This window comes from Physeter macrocephalus, chromosome 7, assembly GCF_002837175.3.
Source record: "Physeter macrocephalus isolate SW-GA chromosome 7, ASM283717v5, whole genome shotgun sequence".
NCBI lineage: Eukaryota > Metazoa > Chordata > Mammalia > Artiodactyla > Physeteridae > Physeter > Physeter macrocephalus.
This window is the reverse complement of record NC_041220.1, coordinates 155,919,755-155,941,091: the sequence shown is the minus strand read 5'-3', so window position 1 is coordinate 155,941,091 and position 21,337 is coordinate 155,919,755. Positions and strand designations below refer to the sequence as shown.

Sequence of the window (21,337 nt, the reverse complement as noted above, 5' to 3'; positions counted from 1 at the left end):
TTCCTTGTATATTTCTTTTATACATGTGCAACACACTCGTGTATTCTGCACAGAGTCAGGATACAATATGCATATAAAACAAACAGCCCCTACATATTACCTTGGGCAATGTATTTAACGCAATGCTTATGATGATAATTATATCTAACACTGAGTACTTACTCTTTGCCAGGTATTGCAGTAAGAACTTTATATACATAATCTTACTTAAAACTCGTGACAATCCTATGGAAATAGATCTTATTATTGACTTCCATTTTACTAGAAGGAACTTGAGACTGAGGACAATTGATTAGCTTTCCCAAGATGAAAGGGCTAGAAAGTGGCAGAGTCCAAATTTAAATCAAGAAGTTTCTGACCCCAAACCACATGTCCTTAACTACGAAACTATATTGCCTCCATAGGGAATTAATGATAAGTGTCCAAACCATAAGATCGTCGTGATGATTAAATGAGATAAGATATATGATATGTTTAGTACAATGTCTGACATACAACACAATCCTATTAATATGTATTTTCGTATACAGAATATTTACCAAAAAATTTCCACAGTAAACATCAATATTTCTCACTATCAAACACCAATATTTATAATTGTAATCAAATAATGTTTTATTATTTAAACGTTATAATAACACGTCTAAACTCCTTTTGTTTGCTACCACCTATAAATATGTGTGGCTTTTGTTATTGAGTCTCTATGGAACAACTGACGAGAGAGACAGCAACTGGGGACTGTGTTACGCCTACAGAAATGGAAATATTTGCACTGGGCGCACTCCTGTCATATTCTGAGAAGCCACCGACATAAATAGGAGTGTGTGTAGCTTGAGCACTAAAAGAGCCACGAGGTACATATGTACATATCAACTTTATTTTACAATTGCAGACTTTGCATCCTTTTGCTTTGACCCAAAGATACATTTTTAGAGAGACGATGGTTCTAAAAACTTCTTTGCATTCCGTCAGGTTCACTTAAAGTGGTCAAGTTTACCACTCTTTTCGCCCCCCCCCACCCAGCTTTCATATTTCTATCAGCCGATCCAGATTAGAACACTTCATAAATACTTTTATTATTTATTTAAGTATGGCTTCCATATTAGAGTAACTATCTTTCCCTGATTTTCTGGAACATTCCAGATTTGAAATTTTGTCCCAGTGTTAGGTTGTCATTGCAAATTTGGTTGGAAGCATTGGCTCCCGTAGAGGTGATGCACGAAGCTCTTTGCTTTAAGTTAATGGACCTGCATTTACTTGTGAGGATCATTAAATGTTCCTTTTTATAATTTTGCAAATACTTTACTAAATGTTCTGTCACCCTGAAGGGAATTCTAGAGAGATGGTGTCTTTGGTTTGTATATTTTGACATTGAGTCAAAGCAGATCTCTCTTTTCATCAAACAGTTTAATTTTGGTATTATTAATTCCTTTCCTTGTACGCAATGAGATAGTCCCTAAGTAGGTATTACCCTGGAACCTGCCCAGCATTCTCTCTGTTCTTCTATTTGGGAAGTATTTTCATTCTAGAAACATCATGAAGAGCATTTGTGTTGACACAATAGAATCCACTCCCACCCCATTTCTAGCCCAAATGGCGTAAGCCAAAATGAAATATGTAGGATTCCTGGAAAAAAGCATCAGATAACCAAACACTATGAGCAAAAAATTAATTTATTATATATATTCTCTAATAATTCATAATAGCTTTTTGAATTTTAAATGTCTTTTTGCTATTTCCAATGCTTAAAAACCATAGTTTTAAAACATAAGTACTGTTTTATACACGTTGTGATTTTTCTTTCTTTTCTTTTCTTTTCTTTTTTACTTCTAAATATGAATGATATGGTCTCCAAGTATCCACTTGGAAGGAAAGGGGATAGGATTCATTGTTTTGCTCCAACACAGCAGAATTTAAAGTTTCACATCACATACCTGGAGTTTCGACTATATGAAAAATAGCCAAATATCACCACTTTCTTCTATATTTCTTTTACATGTATATATATGTATAATATAAACAGAATACATCTGGATTAGTACATTTCAACTTTTCATCAATGTGACTTTTATCTCCTATTTCATATAAAATAACAAAATATACAGAGAGAAGAAAGGAGACATCTGTTCATCGTACACATAAAGTAAATAAAAGTTCATGTATGGCTTTGCAAAGGTAGATTATGACGTGATTTTCATACTTTATTTATTTAAAAGCATCTTGAGAGAACGTGTTAGTGTGCTTACGAGAGCGGCCATGGTGGTTGAATGTCGCATTGAGAGTCCAACATTGGGATCCCCAGTGGTCTTTCCAGTGGCTGCCTCGGCAGCTTTCAGGAGACAGATGTAGTTTATGACCACTTCATCGATCTTCGCTACAATTTCCTGCCGCTGTGTTTCTGAGTTCACAACTTTAACTAATCGCATGCAGGCTTCTGTTAGGCAACAGAGCACTTGAAAGCTGCAAGTCATGGCTAGGAGCATCTCCTCTGGACTTTTCTCGGCCATTGCCATTTTCCTGCAGGCACTTCCCAACTGTCTGGACTCAATGGATAACAGCTGCTTGTACTGAGAAAGCGTTAGGTCATACGCTTCAAGGCGTGACTCCTCTTCCTTCCCCTTGGTTGCCCTGACCAGGCAGAGCAGCTCATTGGCATCATTTTGGGCTGCGAGGAACCCATCGGGCATTGCATATGTGCTCTCCTTAAGGGCATTTATCCTTGCAATCCGGGCATCAAAAGCCAGGTTGCTGAAGTCCACATCATCTGGGCCACTCAAGTCTTCGGCCCAGACCTTCAGAACTGAACCTCTGGACAGCTCCCCTCCTTGCCCCTGAATTCCAACAGCCAGGGGTGGGCTGCTTGGGTCTGGCATGGCTTGAGTCATCTGTGGTCGAAAGAGGCAAGAGACTTGGAAGGTGGCCTCTCCCTCCTCCTCCTCTTCGTCACCATCTTCATCCTGCCCTCGGTTCAGGAAGCAGTAGCTGAAAGGTCCCCGGCATCTCCAATTGCTGCCTTCCAGCTTCCGCAAGGGCAATGTCCTATACAGCTTTGAGTTTTTGTGAGCCGCTGGGGACCTTTTGTGAACTTTCCCCTCAGAGCTAAAGTGCATCGAGCTTTGGGAAAAACTTTTGGTGAGCTTCCTCCCTAGGGGGAGTTCTGCTCGCCTTTCTGAACTGGCCTCCTGTGCTTCTGTGATACCTGGACACTTTAAGCTGACTGCACCTTTGCTTCTCTCCCGGAAGGTCTCCAAACTTACAGATCCCGAGAGGATACTGCTGCTACGTCTCAGAGCCCTCTGGCTGGGGGGTGTCCTGAGGCTCCCCCCTCTCAGATCCAGTGGCCACCAGCTCACAGCCTCTCCGTAGGCCTGGTTTGCTTGGGAGAAATCATTAGGGTCTTGATTTGGAATTGGCACCTTTGATTCCGAGTGAATGTTTGATGGTAGCAGGGTGGGATCAGCTTCAGGATGTTGAGACCAAGCTGAAGGCATGCCTCCTCGTCTCTCCTTCCCAGGCTCTGTCAAAGCTACACTAGGGGTAGTAGGAAAACAGAGAGAATCATTAAGCACCTCATGGGGGGGTCATTTTTACTAAATCTCTATGTGATGTCTGTCATCTCCCAAGGGTGTACTCGAGAAGAGCTGCCATCTGCCAGGGTTGACCTGCTTTCCAAAGACGGCCCCCTGAAATCTTTTAATAGATTTCAATTTTAATATATTTTAAGAAATACTAGAATCTCTTATTCCCGAAACTATTGCTTCATTTGGCATTGTCTAGAAATCGCAAATATTTTGAGGGAGACAGTGGAATTTTATGAATCGCCTTGTTCCCAATATTTATCTATTAAAGCTTAGACACATAATGAGCAAACACACATCTTACACATAGATTATTCGAACATATTTATGACATTTAAGTTCCATTTCAAGGAGTTAGGTTAATCCTGGCACCGGTTACCTTCCTAAAGAGAAGTGGTCTAATTTAATTAATGCAAATTAGGTATATTCACCTTTTAAAGAGGACCCCATGAGGTTTGCCTGGTACAGGGTTTGAAGCTGAGACACTGGGAAAGTCCCAGAAAAGGTGTCATGTGAGGACAATGACCTCCACCTCACAGAATTCTTGTGAGAAGCAAGAGGTAAGTTAGGCGAAAGCTCTTTGTAAACTGCAAAGTGTCCTTTAATGAGTTGAGAGGTAAAGATGCTAGTTGGGAGATGAGTTTAGTAACATTCATAGATGGGTTTCCCAAGGCAGGTGAAGCCAGTGGTGAGTTTTGAGAAAGGAGATAATCTTAAAACGGCGGGAATGGAAATTAACCAATATAAGGTCTCACTAACATCTATTGACCTATATGGAAAAGACACTACTGAGGATATAATTTGAAATTGGAAAGTATGAAATAGTGTCTGCTTTTGCCACATGATGGCCGGCCACGTGGATCTCGGAGACGGACAGGTGCCCACTGGGTGGCAGAATGGTGAAGGCGGGCACAGAAGGGGGCTGTGTTCGTGTTTCTACCTGGCGTCTATATTTTATGATTTGGGGGAAAAGAAAGCAGCTCATCGTGCATCCCCCCCAAACCTTCTAGACACTGCGGTAGGCCAGACACTTCAGAATCCTCGTCTAGGAGAGTCTTACAGAGTAGGGAGGGCTCTGGAAGTATTGCTGAGAGGCAAAGGATCTTCTCCAATCTCTCCCGCCTCCCAGATCCCCTGCTCTATTTTCCTTCCTTGCCTCTCAAAAAGGAAATGGCAAAATGAGAAATTCAGTGTCTTGAGAAGGAAATCAAACTTCTGCGATTCTAGGCAATACGATCTTATAACTAAAAGTTGCACTGGGCGCTGCTAAAAGTCTTCATTTAGAATTTAGGGAAAAAATGTTGCTCCATCAAATTCTAAAAGCCAGACAGAGCAGGAAGCTAAAGGCCAAAAATGCCATTTCCACTATTGTCCAGACCTAGAAACTTCAGTATTTATTCAACACTGGGGGAACAATGACTGACACTTAACCTGGCCACAGTTCTGCAGCCTTTTTAAAAAACCCTTTTCCTTTTCTTCCAGACTTTCTATTTTTAGGCTTGTTGTAAATTTGGTTTACGTGCTCCTGGCGGGTAACGCAGAGCGCTAAATCCATCATTGCTGTACCTGTGGTTTCCTTAATCTTGGGGAGTCGATGACATCCGTCTCTCAAAGTGCCAAACAGGGGTTCGGCATTAATGGCCGTGTGCAGGGCAGGCAGTGTCATCCGCGGACACATCCCTTCTGTCTGTGGGTGTAATTCCTTAAAGGCGGCTCCGTGGTTGGGAAGCCCGGTGGCTCTCTCCTCCGAAGGACTGTAACTCACGCCTTTCCCGGAAGCCTCAGGAGTCAGGCGCTTCCCCACGGAGGGACAGAGCGGGGACTCCACCGGGGTGGCACAAGTGCTGCTACCCGTGCCGCAGCCTGCGTCCACCGAGGAGCCCTGAGAGCTCTGTAGAGAAAAATGGCCCTCGCTCTGCAACGACGACATCCGCTTGGCCAAGTGGTAGTCACAAAGGCGGCCCACGCTCTCCTCCGCCTCGGGGAGCTTGGAAGGACGGTCACAGGTGGACGGGTCAGCATCGTCCGGGTTACCTAAGTCTTTGGCTGAAGACACACAGGTCACCTCTGTTAAGAAGTGGTCCCGCTGGCCAAGTCCTGAAACCTCAATGGCTTCTCCATCAGGAGCCCCATCATCCTTCCCTTCGTTCTCTGTGGTTCCCACAGCCAAAGCTCTGGGAAAGGCTATCCCCGTTGCTGCTTCCAATCCACTTTTTTCAGCCATAGGCCCCTCAGTGGCCACATACCATCTTTGGCTGTCCTTGCGAAAGGCAGTTCTCTCCAGGTTAAAAGTGCTCAGGTGTTGACTGTCCCTTGAAGACACACTAGCAAATTTACCTTTGGCGTCCTCCTCCACCTCTGCCGTTTTGGTCCCCTGCTGTTTTTTCCCTGGCACGCTCCCATTAAGGGATGCTTTCCCCTCCCCATCGGCCGGCTGGCTTTTCCTTTTGCTGGTGCAGGAATATGCCATCGGCCCAATGTGCAGTTTGCCAAAGTAGTCAGTGACTGACTTAGTCTCCATGGTTTCGGGCTCCATCTCCATGTGGTCCGAGTGAAGGATCTGCTTGGAAGGCACAACTTTGGGCGGGGGGTCGCTCACTGGACGGGCAGTGAGGGCGTGGGAGGCCTTTGGAGGCAAGGCCCCAGCTGGGCTTTTGGAGGTGGGGAACTCTGTCTGCTCTTCCGCAAGGGGGTGGTAGCCTTCGTGAGTGGCCAAGAACATGCGGGAGAGGTTTTCTGACTGCTTCTGGGCCGTGGCCAGTTCAGAACTCTCCGTCATTTCAGAAGAGTTAGTTTCATTGCCCGAGTCTGACGAGGACTCGGGACTATAAGCCCGCAAGATGGCTACACCTGCAGGCCGTAAAAAACAAGAGCCGGTTAATGGATGCATCACAGGCATTAGGAGACATGTAAGAAAATGGGGCTCGTTATTATTAAAAAAAAAAATACCAAGTTTTTCCCTTTTCAGTAAGGACTCTGAGTTTATTGCACAGTTGTTCCGGAAATGGGGGGAAAAAAACGTGCCACGCGTTTTAAAAAAAGAACAACCAGGGACACCACACACACAAAAACCCCACGATGGTAGTTTCAGCACGTTTAGGAAACGGGACATGCGTGACATGAAGGACACATGACAGGACTCCAAGGGCGGATGGCTTGAAAGGATGAAATGATATGGCTATCAGTGAATAAATGTAACAATCGTGAAAGAACCTGAATTGTCACTGGTCTGCTGATCTTCTGACACGGACAGAGCTTCTAGAGTGTCCAGCGTGGAAACGACGGCGTTATCCAGGCCCTTCTCACACTTGCCCTCGGCGCTGGTAGGCACAGTGTCGATAAGGGACACGGGGATCTCGTCGTTCTGCAGAGGGCCGCCTGCCTCCTTGCCCTCCAGGAAGGAAGCGGCCTGGCTCTGAGAGTCCTCCTCGTCGGAACTATCTCTGAAGCCAGGCGGAGGCGCGGCGATAGCCATGTTCAAGGAGCGCAACAGGAAGTCATCCTCGTTGTCGTCCCCTTCGGGCGGGGGCAGGGACGTGAGGTCAATGATGTCATCGCTTGACCCAGACAGGTTGAGGATGGCCGGCTGGTTCATCTCTCCCACCACGAGGTCCTCCTCACAGCTCGCGTCGTCCTCGTCCTCCGCGTCATCGGTGTTCTCTGCGTAACAGATGTCGTGCAAGAGGGGCTCCTCTATGCCCTGGGCGGCCTCGAAGTTCTTCACGTCGCCTATGTTTGCATACACAGAATTGGCCACGAACTGGATGCCCTCTGCGTCTGGAGTGAGATCCAGGCTCTTCGCGTCATTGGCACCACTGATGTAGAGATTCCTCTGCTTCTCCAGCAGTTCTGGACTCTGGTCCAGTAGTCTTTCATAGCCTAGAGTCGGGGGAGTGATACCATCATCCAAGGCGAGATCTCCAAAAATAAAGGACACTTTAGCTCCTCTTGGAGGCTCCTGTGCTTTCTTTAGAGCTTCTGGTCCTGAGAGACTCAACAGGGACCGCTGAGCTAGACTTCTGTAGTCTGCCTTGCACGAAGCATCTCCCGGCTGGGCCAGCTGCTGGCTGAGTTCGTCTGAGTTATAGGCGTTGTCCATATACAAGTGCCGGTGGTGGTCTTTTGGACACAAGGTGCCATCCGGAATCTCAACTGCCTTCTGCTTTGCATCTATATATGTTATCTGCGCTTCTTGCTCCCCTTCGCCAATGAATGTGGTCACTTGGGGTATACAGTTCCAATCTGGGCCAAGGAGGTTATGCTTTCCTTTATTTTCAGTTCCTAAAGAGAAAGAGTCATGCAAAGACACATTACTGTGCTGTCTGGTCTCTGGGGGGCCTTGTCTCTGTTTCTTAACTTAATGGCTTGTAGCACCACTTTTGTGAATACGGTGGTTATTCAGCTTTCCGAATACGGTAGCGGTCGATTTAGGCTTCAGGTGCAAGGATTTCTTGGTTAGGAGAATTGATACTGCGGAAAATAGAATTGCTATTTGATAAAATAGAATACCATCCGAGAGTAGGGAACTACAGCTTACTTCCATCTGATCTCTGATTCTAGCATTAAAAGGCCTCATTTATGTCTATAAATGTGAATATACAACATGCCTTTAAAAATCCTTAAAGGCGATATAGTCCAATAGGCTGTTATTCCAGAAAACAGATTGCCCTTTTCTTTGTAAAGTGAGATCTCACATTTCCCGGTTTGTATAGGGAGATGTTGGACTTTTTCCTCATTGAGTTAAGAGAAGGTCAAGGATCCTCATACTTCTACCACATATTTTAGGAAATACTGTAATGATAAGGTAATAATAAATATATACATATAATGTATATTAATGAAAACTGTAATACTACATATTGCAATGGTGGCACCAAAACTTCTCTCTTTAGCCTTTTCCTGTCCTTGTGGGTGTGCATGTTTTTTACGCATAAATGCCAGTACGCATGCCTGTAAGCACACACGCACACACAGGTAGGACGTAGAAGGTGGAGCATTCGCAGGTAATGTACCCTCTCTGCTATTTCTACGCATAGTTATTACTTTGAGTAATTTCCATTTTTACTTGTATCGTGAAAACTCCTGAAGATTTGTTTGATGTTCTTCAAAACTGCAAAACTCTAATTTAAATATCATTGTTTTGTTTGATCTTCAAGGGTCTTCCAATAGAGAATTCGGCTGTGGAGATTTTGCTCTGATATTTACCAAGACAGGGCAGTGAGTCATTGTGTCAATATTGCTTTGTCAATTCCAGAGGTGACATTTTGAGGAAATGTTAGGGTCACAAATTGTCCCATTTGTTTCCTCAAATTGCCCTCTGGCCCAAGTTTGAATAATACTGAAATCAGATATACAAGAGATACGGGGAAAAAAATCAGTTTTACTGAAGAGGTTTTGGCTCTCTCCCAAATATACAATGGACTCAATGCTGCACAATGTTCCGAGTGATTTTACTCAATACATATATTTTTATGAATAGCAGGTAAAGATAAAAGTTTGAAGACACTGAGTTACACACCAGCCATACTTACGTGCTACCTTATAACAAATACACCTATCGGGGTTCAGCACTGTTTTATTAACAGTGACATGGATTATGACTGGCTCTGTGTGAGTGAGTGAGCGAGTGAGTGAGTGTGTGTGTGTGTATGTGTGTGTGTGGAGTGTGGATTGCTGGGAGGAGGGAGAGTGGTTCAACAAAGTTGTGAGACAGCTCTGGGTTTAAACCAGGGGTTGGCAAATTTTCTCTGTAAAGGGAGGGCCAGATAGTAAATATTTTAGGTTTTGTGGGCCAACAGCTCAGTTGAGCAACTACTCAACTCTGCTGTTGTAACACAAAAGGAGCCATAGATGACACATAAGCAAGTGGATGTGCTGACTTGAATGGTGACCCCCCCCACCCGCAAAAGCTAAGAATGTGACTTTATTTGGAAAGAGTCTTTGCAGATATAATTAAGAATCTTGAGATGAGATCACCCCGAATTATCCGTGTAGGGCCCTAAAATCCAATGGAAAGTGCCCTTATCAGAGAAAAGCAGGGGGAGGTTTGGGCCACACAGAGAAGGAGGGAAGACCGTGAGAAGACAGAGGCAGAGACTAGAGTCACGCAGCTCCAAGGGATGCTGACGGCCACTAAGCACAGGAAGAGGCAAAGGAAGATTCTCCCTGGCACCTCTGGAGGGAGCGTGGCCCTGCCAATGCCTCGATTTTGGACCTCTAGCCCCCCAAACTGTGAGAGAACAAGTTTCTGTTATGCTGTCCCCAAGCTTGTGATACTTTGTTAAGGCTGCCCTAGGAACCTAATACAATGTACAAGTTTCAATGAAACTTTATTCACAAGAACAAGATTTGATCCATAGGCCATACTTGGCCCACCCCTGGTTTAGACCAACAAGAAATCTGAATAGGTCAGCAGGCTAAAAGCAAGTTAATAGACTTTCCTAAGGCTCAGAGATGCTTAGCTATGTGGGTTCACAGATTTTGAAAGTACCTGAAGGGTTAATTTTCAAGATAGTGAAGATGAAATAGGGGTTTACTGTTCCTGGTTAGAGATCTTGACGAAGATCTTTGATCAATTTGAGACAAGAAGAAAATACATACTCACTCTTGGCTTCCTTCCAGGAGGGTGTACTGATTTGGCTTCTGGAACGATTTTGGAAACACAGAAGGATGTCTCCTTCTAGGGACGGGCTGGCCTCAACAGACTTTGCTCTGTATAGTTTTTGAGTCTCAGGAGATCTCTGGGGAACTTCTGAGGAGAAGGGAGCCCTTTCAGCCATTAGAGGATGCTAAGTCCCGAGCTGCAGCTCTGCTTGGGTCAACCAGTTGCTTTTTTGGAGTGTGCCATCTCTCTCACTCGTCCTCCCTTATTAAACACGCACACGCACACACGCACTCCTGCTTGCGTGTGCTATTTGGAACATGTGCCTTCACCCTCATTCTCACTGTCGAACTGAGAGAAATTACCGAAAGGCTGAAGTTCCAGTCTTTCTCCACAGTAATATAATACTTTTCGGAACTAAGTTTTTGCCTCTTGAAACTTTATGCAACATCACATTGTGAGTCACTATAAAGTGGACAGAACTGAGGCCCCTCGGTTCTGTAACCATTTGTAGAATGGTAGGTTTGGCTTTCTTCTTGCACCCATACAATCTTAACAGTCCACGGGGAAAAGGTTTGATTTTCACAAGAAACTTTAAGATTTTAAGATTTAAGATTTTCCAATATGAAAGGATTGTGTTAAATTGCGGAACTGCTCTTCAGAATTTCAAGCATCAGCGTTCAGTTGCTCTAAATCTCCTCGCTCAATGAAAACGTGGTCGTAAAAATATTTACCACCTCCTTTTTGAACCTACTTATTTTTAATCATTTGTGTCTCTTAGAAGCAAGAGACACTTCGAGGTGGGGTGGGATGAAATCTAGCCGCAAGTGCCAGCTGCCTTCCAGCACGCCTTGCTCACCTCTCTTTCTCTCTGGTTTTCCTCTACCCTTTGACGGCAATTGTTCCACTTAACCAACCGCCACAATAAACTGCATGCCAGTCTGTCTGTGTGTGTGCGCCTAGCTACATATTACTATATATTCATGGAATAATTTCTGTTTTCTTCTAAGTTTAAAACTAGGGGAGCTTCCTTCCCTTCTTTTTCCTTTCCCCCTTTTCTCTCAGTAACAGTGACAATAAAATTTGTTCTTAAGAAGTTCCCTTTCTTTTAAAAGAAACCCTAATTATGGAGCCCCTGATTATACTTTTTCATGGGTCAGTAGTTCTGGCTTGAATGGTAAGGTCTGTCCATCAGCCATATTTCCTGAGGGTCCACTACAGATGGAGGAAAAAGTTCAAACACTGAAGAAAAAGGTTCTAGAGCATGCAAACTATTATATATAGAATGGATAAACAACAAGGTCTTACTGTATAGAACAGGGAACTATATTCTATATCCTGTGATAAACCATAATGGAAAAGATTATGAAAAAGAATGTATATCTGTGTATGACTGAATCACTCTGCTGTACAGCAGAAATTAACACATTGTAAATCAACTATATTTCCATAAAATAAATTTCAAAAAAAAAAGTTCTAAAATAGATAAAAACCATCCACCCTCAAAGGAACTATCAGTTTAACAGCTGCAGCCCTCCTTATCCTCACTTTGGAGCTATTTCTCCCTGTCAAGTCGCTGAGATGGATTATTTGATCTTTGCCATTTTGATGCTTCTGCTAAAAAGCTAAGATGGCTTCCAGGGTCCCTTCTAGAGCCCGAAGTCCAAGGGCTGGGCAATTCTCAAGTCTTCCTGTTGTAAGGCTCCCAGAATCCTGGAACCTTAACGAGGGACCAGCCCTAAAGCTGGGGGCTCACAACCCCTACTGAGCATTCCATCCTTAGTTCTCTGTGCCCTGACGCACCTCTAGAAGAATAAGGCAGTAAAAACTTAGCCGTAAAGGCTGAGGCCTACACCCTTCACAATAATTAAATCACTGCTTTGGAAGCATGCACCCAACATTGCCAAATGATGTGTAAAATATGATGGAAAAATCAACATCTGCATTTAAAAAAACTAGACCATATCAGAAGTAATTGGAGGGTTTTGTGTTAAATTTGGACACTAGATGTTTTTACGTGTACAATTTTAACTTTTCAAGAAATATCCTTATTATTGTTGTCTGGTGGCGTGGGGAAGGGAGGTCGGTGCCTCGTGAGTTTAGGAAGAGAATACCTGTCTCCTGGGTCCCTGCGTTTTTCTTGTTGGCCATGTTAAATATCGACCTCCTGGAATCCACAAGCAGCCGGTAGTATCCAGCCGTTAAGCAGGCCAGGTTCATGGCATCGGAAGATTCCATCAAGAGCGTGATGGGCTACACAAAAGAGAATGTTTTGGTTAAAACCATCCCTCCTTAATAACCTCCCTCAAGGGACAACGGCTAGGTTTGTGCTTATGAAACGTGGACAAACGAAGTTTTGGAGCGACTGTTTCACTGAAGAAACGCAAATGGGGGAAAGGTCAGGTATAACAGAAAGCCTGACTGAAAAACGTTCAGGTGACAACATTTTGAAAGCCTAGACATTTGGAACCTTTCCCAAGTCTTACTGGATTAAAAAAAAAAAAAAAGACTGGCTTTCTTCCAAATAGTTAATATTTTTAAAAGTCATAGTTAAGGAGTCAGTTACTAGTTGTGAACCCACCATCTGAAAAATAATCACAGGAAGATTAAGTTTGGGTTCGTGGTGAAAATTCGTGTTGAAGCAAAGCAAAAATCAAGTGGAAATTACTGCTAAGACTGAATCAAAAGTGTCAAAGAGATCCAGGAAAATGACGCTTCTAAAAGAAATTGTAAATTCAGAGGAGGGCAAAACAGACATGGGAGTTGAGAAAAGGCCCTGCCAGAACTTTCTGGAAACTATGAGGTTACCATATAACGGGACGTGGATCTTGGGCATATAGGGAAGCAATTATCCTCGCTGAGTAAGGAAGGGTGGACTTGCTGGTGTGTTCTTGTTGAAAGAGAGAGAAAGTGAGAGGGAAATAAGGGAGCAAAGAACAAAGAGACACCCGGAGAGGCACAGAAACAGCGAGATGACAGGCCTCTTGCTTTCACTGCCAGGGGTAGCACCCTGGCCTTGGCTGGTGAAACCTAATTTCCATCCAAAGCCCCTATACTACTTGATACTTGATGTGCTGCCTTTTCCTTCCATTTCAACTGTGGTCTCCCTCCAAGCCACCCCACAATTCTTTTCAGTAGGCAGGAAACCATCCATAGGGTCTTGTCACCCATTTCTGTTGGAGATAGATTATCCCTGTTATCAGGTCTGTTATGACTGCACCCGATATACCCTTTCTTCCGCCTGTTTTCCATGACAGGCTATTGTTCTCAGCATCTTCGGTTATGGACCGGGACAGGCACGCCAAGTCTCCTCTTGGACTTTCTTTGCCATGAAGTCAAGGGCAGCGCCCTGGATTCAGCCCACGAAACGCCAGGGGCCACGGCCAGCGCACCTGAGCTGCACGCTCGCCCTTAAATGCTCATCTCTTCCTGCTGCACAGCACACTGAGGCTCCCCTTTTGCTGTGCAGAAGCCCTTTCCCACATTCTCCTTTGCTCTCAATCCGCCCCTCCCACGCCCTGGTGGGTATGAGGCTGGGAGCGAGGTAGGGGCAGGGGCAGTTCTCAGAGCACTGCTCCTGGTTCACCCTGTTTCCTCTGTGGACTCACTGTCTCTCTTTGGGTCCAGTGCCTTTTCTCTATAGAAACATCAGATACATCAACGCTGCCAAAATCCAATGACTCATCTATTACATACTGGGACAAGAAGGTGGGGACAGGGGACGTGGATTACTTCCTGTCAACTTCTGTTTGGGGAGGAAATGTCTGCCCTCTGAGGACAATCTCAGATAGTTGTTTCAAATGAAATGGCCGTGATATTAAAGGGGCCAGATGTTCAGCCAGCACTAATTGTTACAGCATGAAAAGACAGATTGACTAAAATACGCAGTTTTTCCAAAAGAATAAGCACATATGGATGCAACCTAACTAACAAAAGGGAAAGGGGGTTCTGAACAAAGTTGGGAAAAATCTCCCTGACTCTATACAAGAGCCAGAGATTCTGGAAAGTAAGCAGGGAGACGTGTCCCCTACTCTCCATGTATGGTTCATGTACTCTGGAGCCAGAAGGGACTTTAGAAATGAGCTCACTTGCTTTCTCACGTAGAGATGAAGAGATGGAGGCCAGGGAAAGAGCGTGACTTGTCCCCCAATCACAGAGCTATCTAGTGAGGACTGGGGCCCTCACACCTGAGTTGGGTGGCCTTTTTCCGTGCCTTCTATGTGCTGCACACGTTGGAATTTTGCCTGCTTTATAAATATCAGCAGCACTATCAGGAAGCAAGGCCACGTTCAAGGCCACGTATCAGTGTCTGAAAGACTTACCTTCACGTCCAGCACATGGAGCTCCACCCTCACCAAGCTCTCCTCTTCGGTAAACATCTCAATCCTATTGACATGGCTGAAGTCAGCTAAAAGAGCCACCAGATTGGTTTTGGTGTTTATCACATGGCTTATGCCATAGCGGGGCCCCACCAGGAGGGTCACTTCTGAGCGCTTTTCTGCCTGCTGAGAAAGAGACGTTGACAAAATATTAAAACTACTAGACCTCTGGGAATTCCCCGGAGGTCCAGTGGTTAGGACTCCGCACTTTCACTGCCCGGGGCCCCGGGTTCAATCCCTGGTCGGGGAACTAAGATCCCGCAAGTCGCGTAGTGCGTCCAATAAATAAATAAATAAAATTAAATAAAAACACTAGACCTCTGAAGCACCAGGCAAAGTTGAACCTGAGAGTCTGTTTTTATAAGATTACATTTTCTTTAGAAAGTATTCCTGGCTTACATTGTACTAAATCATCCAATTAGAAGAACCAGATATATGATTGCAGTGAGGCTCTGATAAATTACGAATAATGTAGAAAGTAAATGTTATCACAGCACATATATTCATTAACATGAGAAGCTTTTAGAAATGAGGATTTTTTTTCTCTTTTTTAAATCATTCTGGCCCAGTGATTTAAAAGGAGGCCATTGTGAGAGCGCACTCTCTCGGCTCTTCACATTTCTTTTTCTAGGGCATTCTGCAGTGGCGTTACCTAGCTTAACATTTCTTCTGATATTTTCAGACTGGGGTGCAGTCAATTAGAAATAAGGGCTGGAAAAGATTCACAGCTGATTTGCTTTTGTCATCAAAGACAGCTCATTCAAGACAGCCTAGACAGTGACATTCTGCAGGCCTCTGTGGCTTCCATGAAAAAGCAAGGAAAAGAAATTACCACTAATGTTGCCTTGAACACACGGCCCCCATACAGTCGAAGGTCACTGAGGAACTTGAGATAATGGACCTTGGCTTGCAGTGCGGAGAGCTGAGGAGAGAAAAGAAACCTCAGGTGTTCACTCCATCGGGTGTGATTGTGTTCCTGCTGGACACCAGCCGAAAACAAGGGCAAACGAGAAGGATGCTTCTACTGCCAACAGATGGGGTGTGACAAGGGCTCTTCATGAGGAATGGAAGTAAACTGCTCTGTATTTGGTTTCCTGATCAAGGGCCGCAACAGGACATCTAGATTTAAACCTTTTCGTTTTGGGGGAAAAATATGGATTTGCTGGGCCAGAGCATTCAACAAGTCAGAATGACATGATAGAATTCTCCACTGCAATGGGTGCGTGCAGAGTTTGTGGGAGCTGTTTTGAATACACACCTGCAATCCACAGAAAGCCTTTTAAATGGGCTCTTCACTCCCATCTTGTTTCTTCCAGTCTTTGCAAGTTTTTAGGGAAAGTGAACTTTCTGAGCACCAATCATTGTGGAAATGTTTGAACTCACTAAGTCAATTCCAAGAAATGACTCTAAGAATTGAATTCCAAGAATCTATTGATTCAATTCTAAGAATCTATTGAGTTTCATGAATGATAGACAAAGGAAATTTTATCCAGGTAAAACTGATCTTTATAAAGACTTAAAAATGCAGATTCCCACATCCTAAAAAAGTACTTGATTGAAAAAAGTCCACGTTTCAATCTAAAATATGATACAAAACTACTAGACATGAAATAGATAAACAACAAGGTCCTACTGTATAGCACAGGGAACTGTACTCAATATCTTATAATAAACCATAATGGAAAAGAATCTGAAAAAGAATATATACATATCTATATATACACACACACACACACACATATATATGTATAACTGAATCACTTTGCTGTACACCTGAAACACTTTAAATCGACTATACTTCAAAAAAAATTTTTTTTAATTAAAAAAAGAAAGAAAGAAAGAAAAAAAGCCCACGTTTCATACCAAATGTGCCAGGAAAGTTTGTTAGAGGTGAAAATTTCCAACGAGGTGTAGAACATCAAGTAGCAAGGACTGTAAAACTGTTTTCAATTGCAGATAACTTGCCAACTCATTTGTCAACCGTACCTCAATGTGCTATCCTTTACATAATTTTGTAGTTTAGAACCAATCATCCAGCCGACTTCTTTCAAAAATCCAAAGCACTTTGCAAATTGATTAGAAATCAAACCACTCACTCTTAACTAGAAAAAAAATGACCTTTATGGAAGGACAGTGATAGATAGACTGATCTTAGAGCAGCTTTCCAAATTATTACAAAACCAGTGGGCCACGCTTGGAAGAAAATCACACCAAGTCAATTAAAAGAAAGTAGCTTTGGGGAAGTCAGAACTGATACTTAGGACATCTTGACCCATGACATCCTGCTATATTTCCATAAGCTGAATGCTTACAGAAACTGGGAAGTAAGTCAAAGGTGGCTGATAGTGTGTCAAAGTTGATCACACGTTTAAAAAAGTCAGTGGGGGTGAGGAGGGAGCAGAAATAAGTATGTGTTAGCCAGTAAAAAGGACTTAAAATCAGATACTAAGACCAAAGAACTACCCACACAGATGATTTGTATTAGAGTCACACACGTTTCTATGGCTGATATAATTGGGTTGTCAGACTGCCTCCAATTTTATAGGTCCTGGATTTTAAGGCTCCTTCTCTTTCTGGTTCCTGAAACCCTGTGCTTTTATTACCAATAAACATAACTCTCTATTCTGACCAATAGTATATTTTAAAATGTCCTTTGTATCTCTTTTACTTGATTTAAAAAAAGGAGATTTTAACACTAATGATGGTGAATGACAACTGAGTTTATCTTCTAAGAGTAAGATTGAATTCAGTGGTTGTCAATTGGGGGTGATTTTGGCAAAATCCAGAGACATTTTTGTTTGTCTTGATTGAGGGGGTGTGTGCTACTGACATCTCCTGGACAGAGGACAGCGACGCTGCTAAATATCAAACAATGCACGGGACAGCCCTTCTTCTCCAGCAAAGAATGATCTGGTCCCCAATGTCAACAGAGCCAAGGTACAGAAACCTTGGTTCAATTCATGTGGCATCTAGTCTGCAGGGACCCTTATTGGCTGCTGTGCACTTAAGCTGGTCTGAGTGGTAAGCAAAAATATGATGAAAATATGAAAATATTTTGCAATTCTATCCTCTAATCACAAGGTCTCAGAGGCTTTGCAAGGTTCTCCTGCATGCACACGTGAACGCACACACACAATCCGCACAATAAGGAGTCTGTAGCTTGCAAGCAATAAACAGGTCTCCATTAGAGTACTTATCTTTCATTTAGTCTTAGAAACATGTTAATAGTTAAAAAAAAGAAGGTTATATAGTGTTACATCCTCTGCAAATCTGGTGCTAAGTATTTTATTCATGGGCTAATTTTAAACAGTTTAAAAAATGTATGCAAGCCTCTCTTTTTAAAATCCATTTTCTATTAAGATGCAAATGTGATACCTTTTTACCGGGTGGTACCAAGTTTTGATTTGCTTTGACAAGGTGTGAAAGTGCTTTCTTTATGTTCTTCTCTTTCATGCTTTGCAGCACAGCAGAGGGAAGAAAAGTCTCTAATCCCCATTCTTTTCTGCAATAAAGAGCATAGCTTTAATTTCTCATTCTTGTGATGATTAGATATCTAAGACAAAACGGCACTCTGATGTTTGTTGGAACAAATGAACTCTTGGTAAGGCAGGGAATGGAGACAAGTCCCCAGTTACGGAAGCAACTTTTAATTTATACTCAGGAAACATACTATTTGATCATTAATCCATATGTTTGCATTTTAAAAGAAATATATTCTTCACTCTCCAGAGAGAAGGCTAATGAGGCATTTGGTACCAATGGAAATTGAACAGACACTTTATCCAACCTACCTCTGAGTCTCTCAGAGTTCATTCACACATCTGAGTTTGTACTTCCAACACCAATTTCTCTCCATCCCTTTGTTTATTCCCATTGTCACCTCTCCCTGTCTGCCCATGCTCTGGGAGTTATTTGCTTGAAGATGTGTGGACAATATACTCATTGCTATTTACAAATAGGGCTTCAACTGAATTATGTCTAGTGTTGATACCACTCATGTTAAGCTTAAATCCCATTTAAAATGTCTTCCAAAAGATTATACTATGATTCAATAGTGAAATGGAAACTTACTGGTACATAGAAAGGCATGGAAACCGACAGAGCGGCAAACCATTCTTTCCTCCTCATCTCCCTCATCAATGGCGATTTCTCCAGAAACACACAATTCTCTTTTCTCCCACCCAGATAGTAGCTATCTAACTCCTTCCGTCAACATTTCTTGCTGAGGAGGGGAGGGGGTTGCTGGTATGGAGTCAGGGTAGAGTTCAGGACCCTTAAGTATGTCTGGTACTGACAGGGAGATGCAAACATCACTCATAGGTGTGGATATACAAGGAAAAAAACAAACAAATGGGCCTGGGTGAGTATATTCTTGCCAAGAGCCCATGTTCCCAACAGTGACTACAACCCTATCCTAGGAAGGTTCCATATTTTGAATTCTAGGAAATTTATCCTGATTGGTCATGGGCCCAACCAGTATCTTTTAAATTATGTGAAGACTTTCGAGAGGCTCTGGTTATTTCTCCGGCTCCAGATCCTCTCTAAAGAAGGGTAGGAAGACAGCTTTCCCCCACTTGACCATTCACACCCTTTTCACTAGTTAAGATGGTGTTTTTCGTGATCACTGCTTTCTTCCTTCTCCTGCTCCTCAACTTGTACTTATTATTTTCACCCATCATTTGGCACTCCTTATGGGCTACCCTGTAATTCTACCTGTATCATTATTTTACTTCATTACTTTTCATTCTATGTCTTGTCTTTATAATCAGATCACAAATTCTTCAAAGGTTAAGATTATAATTTACAATATTTTCTTTTCTCTTCGTATAAAGACGGTAAGTGCCCTACATACGAACCTTCAAGTTGCAAACTTCCAAAGATGCGAACGTGCGTTCGCATCAACGTCAGGCATGAGTGAAACTGCAGCTTTCCCTCCGTCTCCTGTTGCTGACGATCCTTCAGCTCTACCATCTCCCACCTCCTCTCCCTACTGCAGGCAGTAACTCTTCTTGCCTGTTCACTGGATGCCAGCCCCAAAAGAATGCCAGCTGTTGTGCTGTACTACTGTACTTTTCAAGGTACTGTACTACTGTACTTTTCAAGGTACTGTACTGTAAGATTAAAAATGTTTTCTTTATTTTTGTGTTTGTTTTTTTTATGTATTGTTTGTGTGAAAAGTATTATAAGCCTATTATAATACAGTACTATATAGCCGATTGTGTTAGCTGGGTACCTAGCTGAACTTTGCTGGACTTAGGAACCAACTGGACTTACCAGTGCGCTCTCGGAACGGAACTCGTTCGTATGTAGGGGAATTACTGTATCACATAAAATGCTCAATGAACATTTGTTGGGTGAATCAATGAATTAATGAGAACAATAATTGATCATCATAGACTCTGCAAGATTCTTAGGCAAGCCAGTTATCTCTGGAAGTTTTTGATTGTACCACGCTCAACCTGGTAAAATGTGGGTACAGAGAGTAGGAACAGAAATGCATTTCAGTTGTCTGAAAATCATCTCAAGTTGTGCAGGCCACCTTTTCAAGTGGGATCCAGTTTCATCTGTTCCTAAGAACCTCAGAAAGGGGAATGGATGAGGGTGTGAACGGATCCACTCAAGCGTGAGACCTCTTTGTGAGCCCAATCTCTCTCGGGCTCCAGTCCTGGCATGTGTGGCAAGAGAGAAAGAGACAAACCATCTGCAAAAAAGAGTGGACTGAGATTGGGAGGCCTGGGGTTCTCAAACTGCACACAAGGATCTGTCCCTAGGCAGTGACAGGAGAACCGAGAGTGGCAAGATCAGGGCCACTGGGAGTCAGCAACCTGGGGCTCTCATCTTCCCAAACGCAGGCTCGCAAACCCGTTGAGAAGAAGCCATTTTACTCCGTGGGGGTCGACCTGGCACTGTGAAACCCAGAAAGGCTTTACAGGCAGCCCATGGGAAGCTTCTCTGGGATGTGGAGTTTTAATCAGCCATACGCCACTTGGAGGTGAAGACAGAGCAGACGCTAAGAGGTCCTGTAGTGTTACGTGGAGATGTGGCTTCAGCCTTTGAAACATGAGTATCCCTTTTTTCTTAGCATTAGAGCTGCCAGGATTAAGAAAATGGTGGCTGCTTTAGGCTACTGGATCACCTTCCAACAGGAAGCATACAGACTGGGAGACAGAGGGTTCTCTTTTAAAGGATGACTCTTATATAAGCTCGTCAACTGAAGGCAACATAAACTGCTTTTTTCTAAGCAGAGGGGATCTTTTCCGGCTAAAGAGGTAGTATACTGCTGCTGTAAATGCCATATTCAGCAAGAGAAGGCATTTATTTTCCAAACAGCATTTGATTCATGAAACAAAGTTTGCGTGGCATCCTTTCCCACGCCGTCACAGTTCTTTATTACAACTACCATCCTTCCTGACTAGGACTCAAAGAATTACTTTTTATACTGCATTTTGATCACCTAAAAATAATCTCTGGTTATGCACACCATTTTCTAAACACAGGTCTTCAAATGATCACACAAACTATAGCGCGATGTGGAGTCCCACCGCCTGTGTTCGAATCCTACCCCCTCTATAGTTAATAGCCAGTGTGACTTAGGCAAGTTATTTAACCGTCTGTGCCTCGGTTTGCTCATCTGTCAAACGGAGCTACACTCCTACTGATTTCATAGGGAGGTTTTGGGAATCAAACAGCTTAATGTCTGAAGAGTGCTGAGACCAAAGCTTGGTTTAGAACCAAGTTCATTTACGAATTTAAAAATGTATGCTTCATTTTAAATGTGA

At 43.2% G+C, this 21,337-nt stretch overlaps 1 protein-coding gene across 1 annotated transcript in view; it reads right to left on the bottom strand.

Moving 5' to 3' along the window:
• Window positions 1-2,201: 2,201 nt before the first annotated feature.
• Window positions 2,202-21,337, bottom strand: part of FRMPD4 (FERM and PDZ domain containing 4) — a 194,514-nt gene continuing 175,378 nt past the window's right edge. The window contains exons 10-16 of the mRNA XM_024115501.1: window positions 17,934-18,060; window positions 15,391-15,480; window positions 14,502-14,684; window positions 12,294-12,432; window positions 6,792-7,859; window positions 5,145-6,428; window positions 2,202-3,526 (exon numbers count right to left, since the gene is read on the bottom strand). Coding sequence (XP_023971269.1) covers window positions 2,202-3,526; window positions 5,145-6,428; window positions 6,792-7,859; window positions 12,294-12,432; window positions 14,502-14,684; window positions 15,391-15,480; window positions 17,934-18,060 — 4,216 coding nt within the window. The remainder of the gene's footprint in view (window positions 3,527-5,144; window positions 6,429-6,791; window positions 7,860-12,293; window positions 12,433-14,501; window positions 14,685-15,390; window positions 15,481-17,933; window positions 18,061-21,337) is intronic.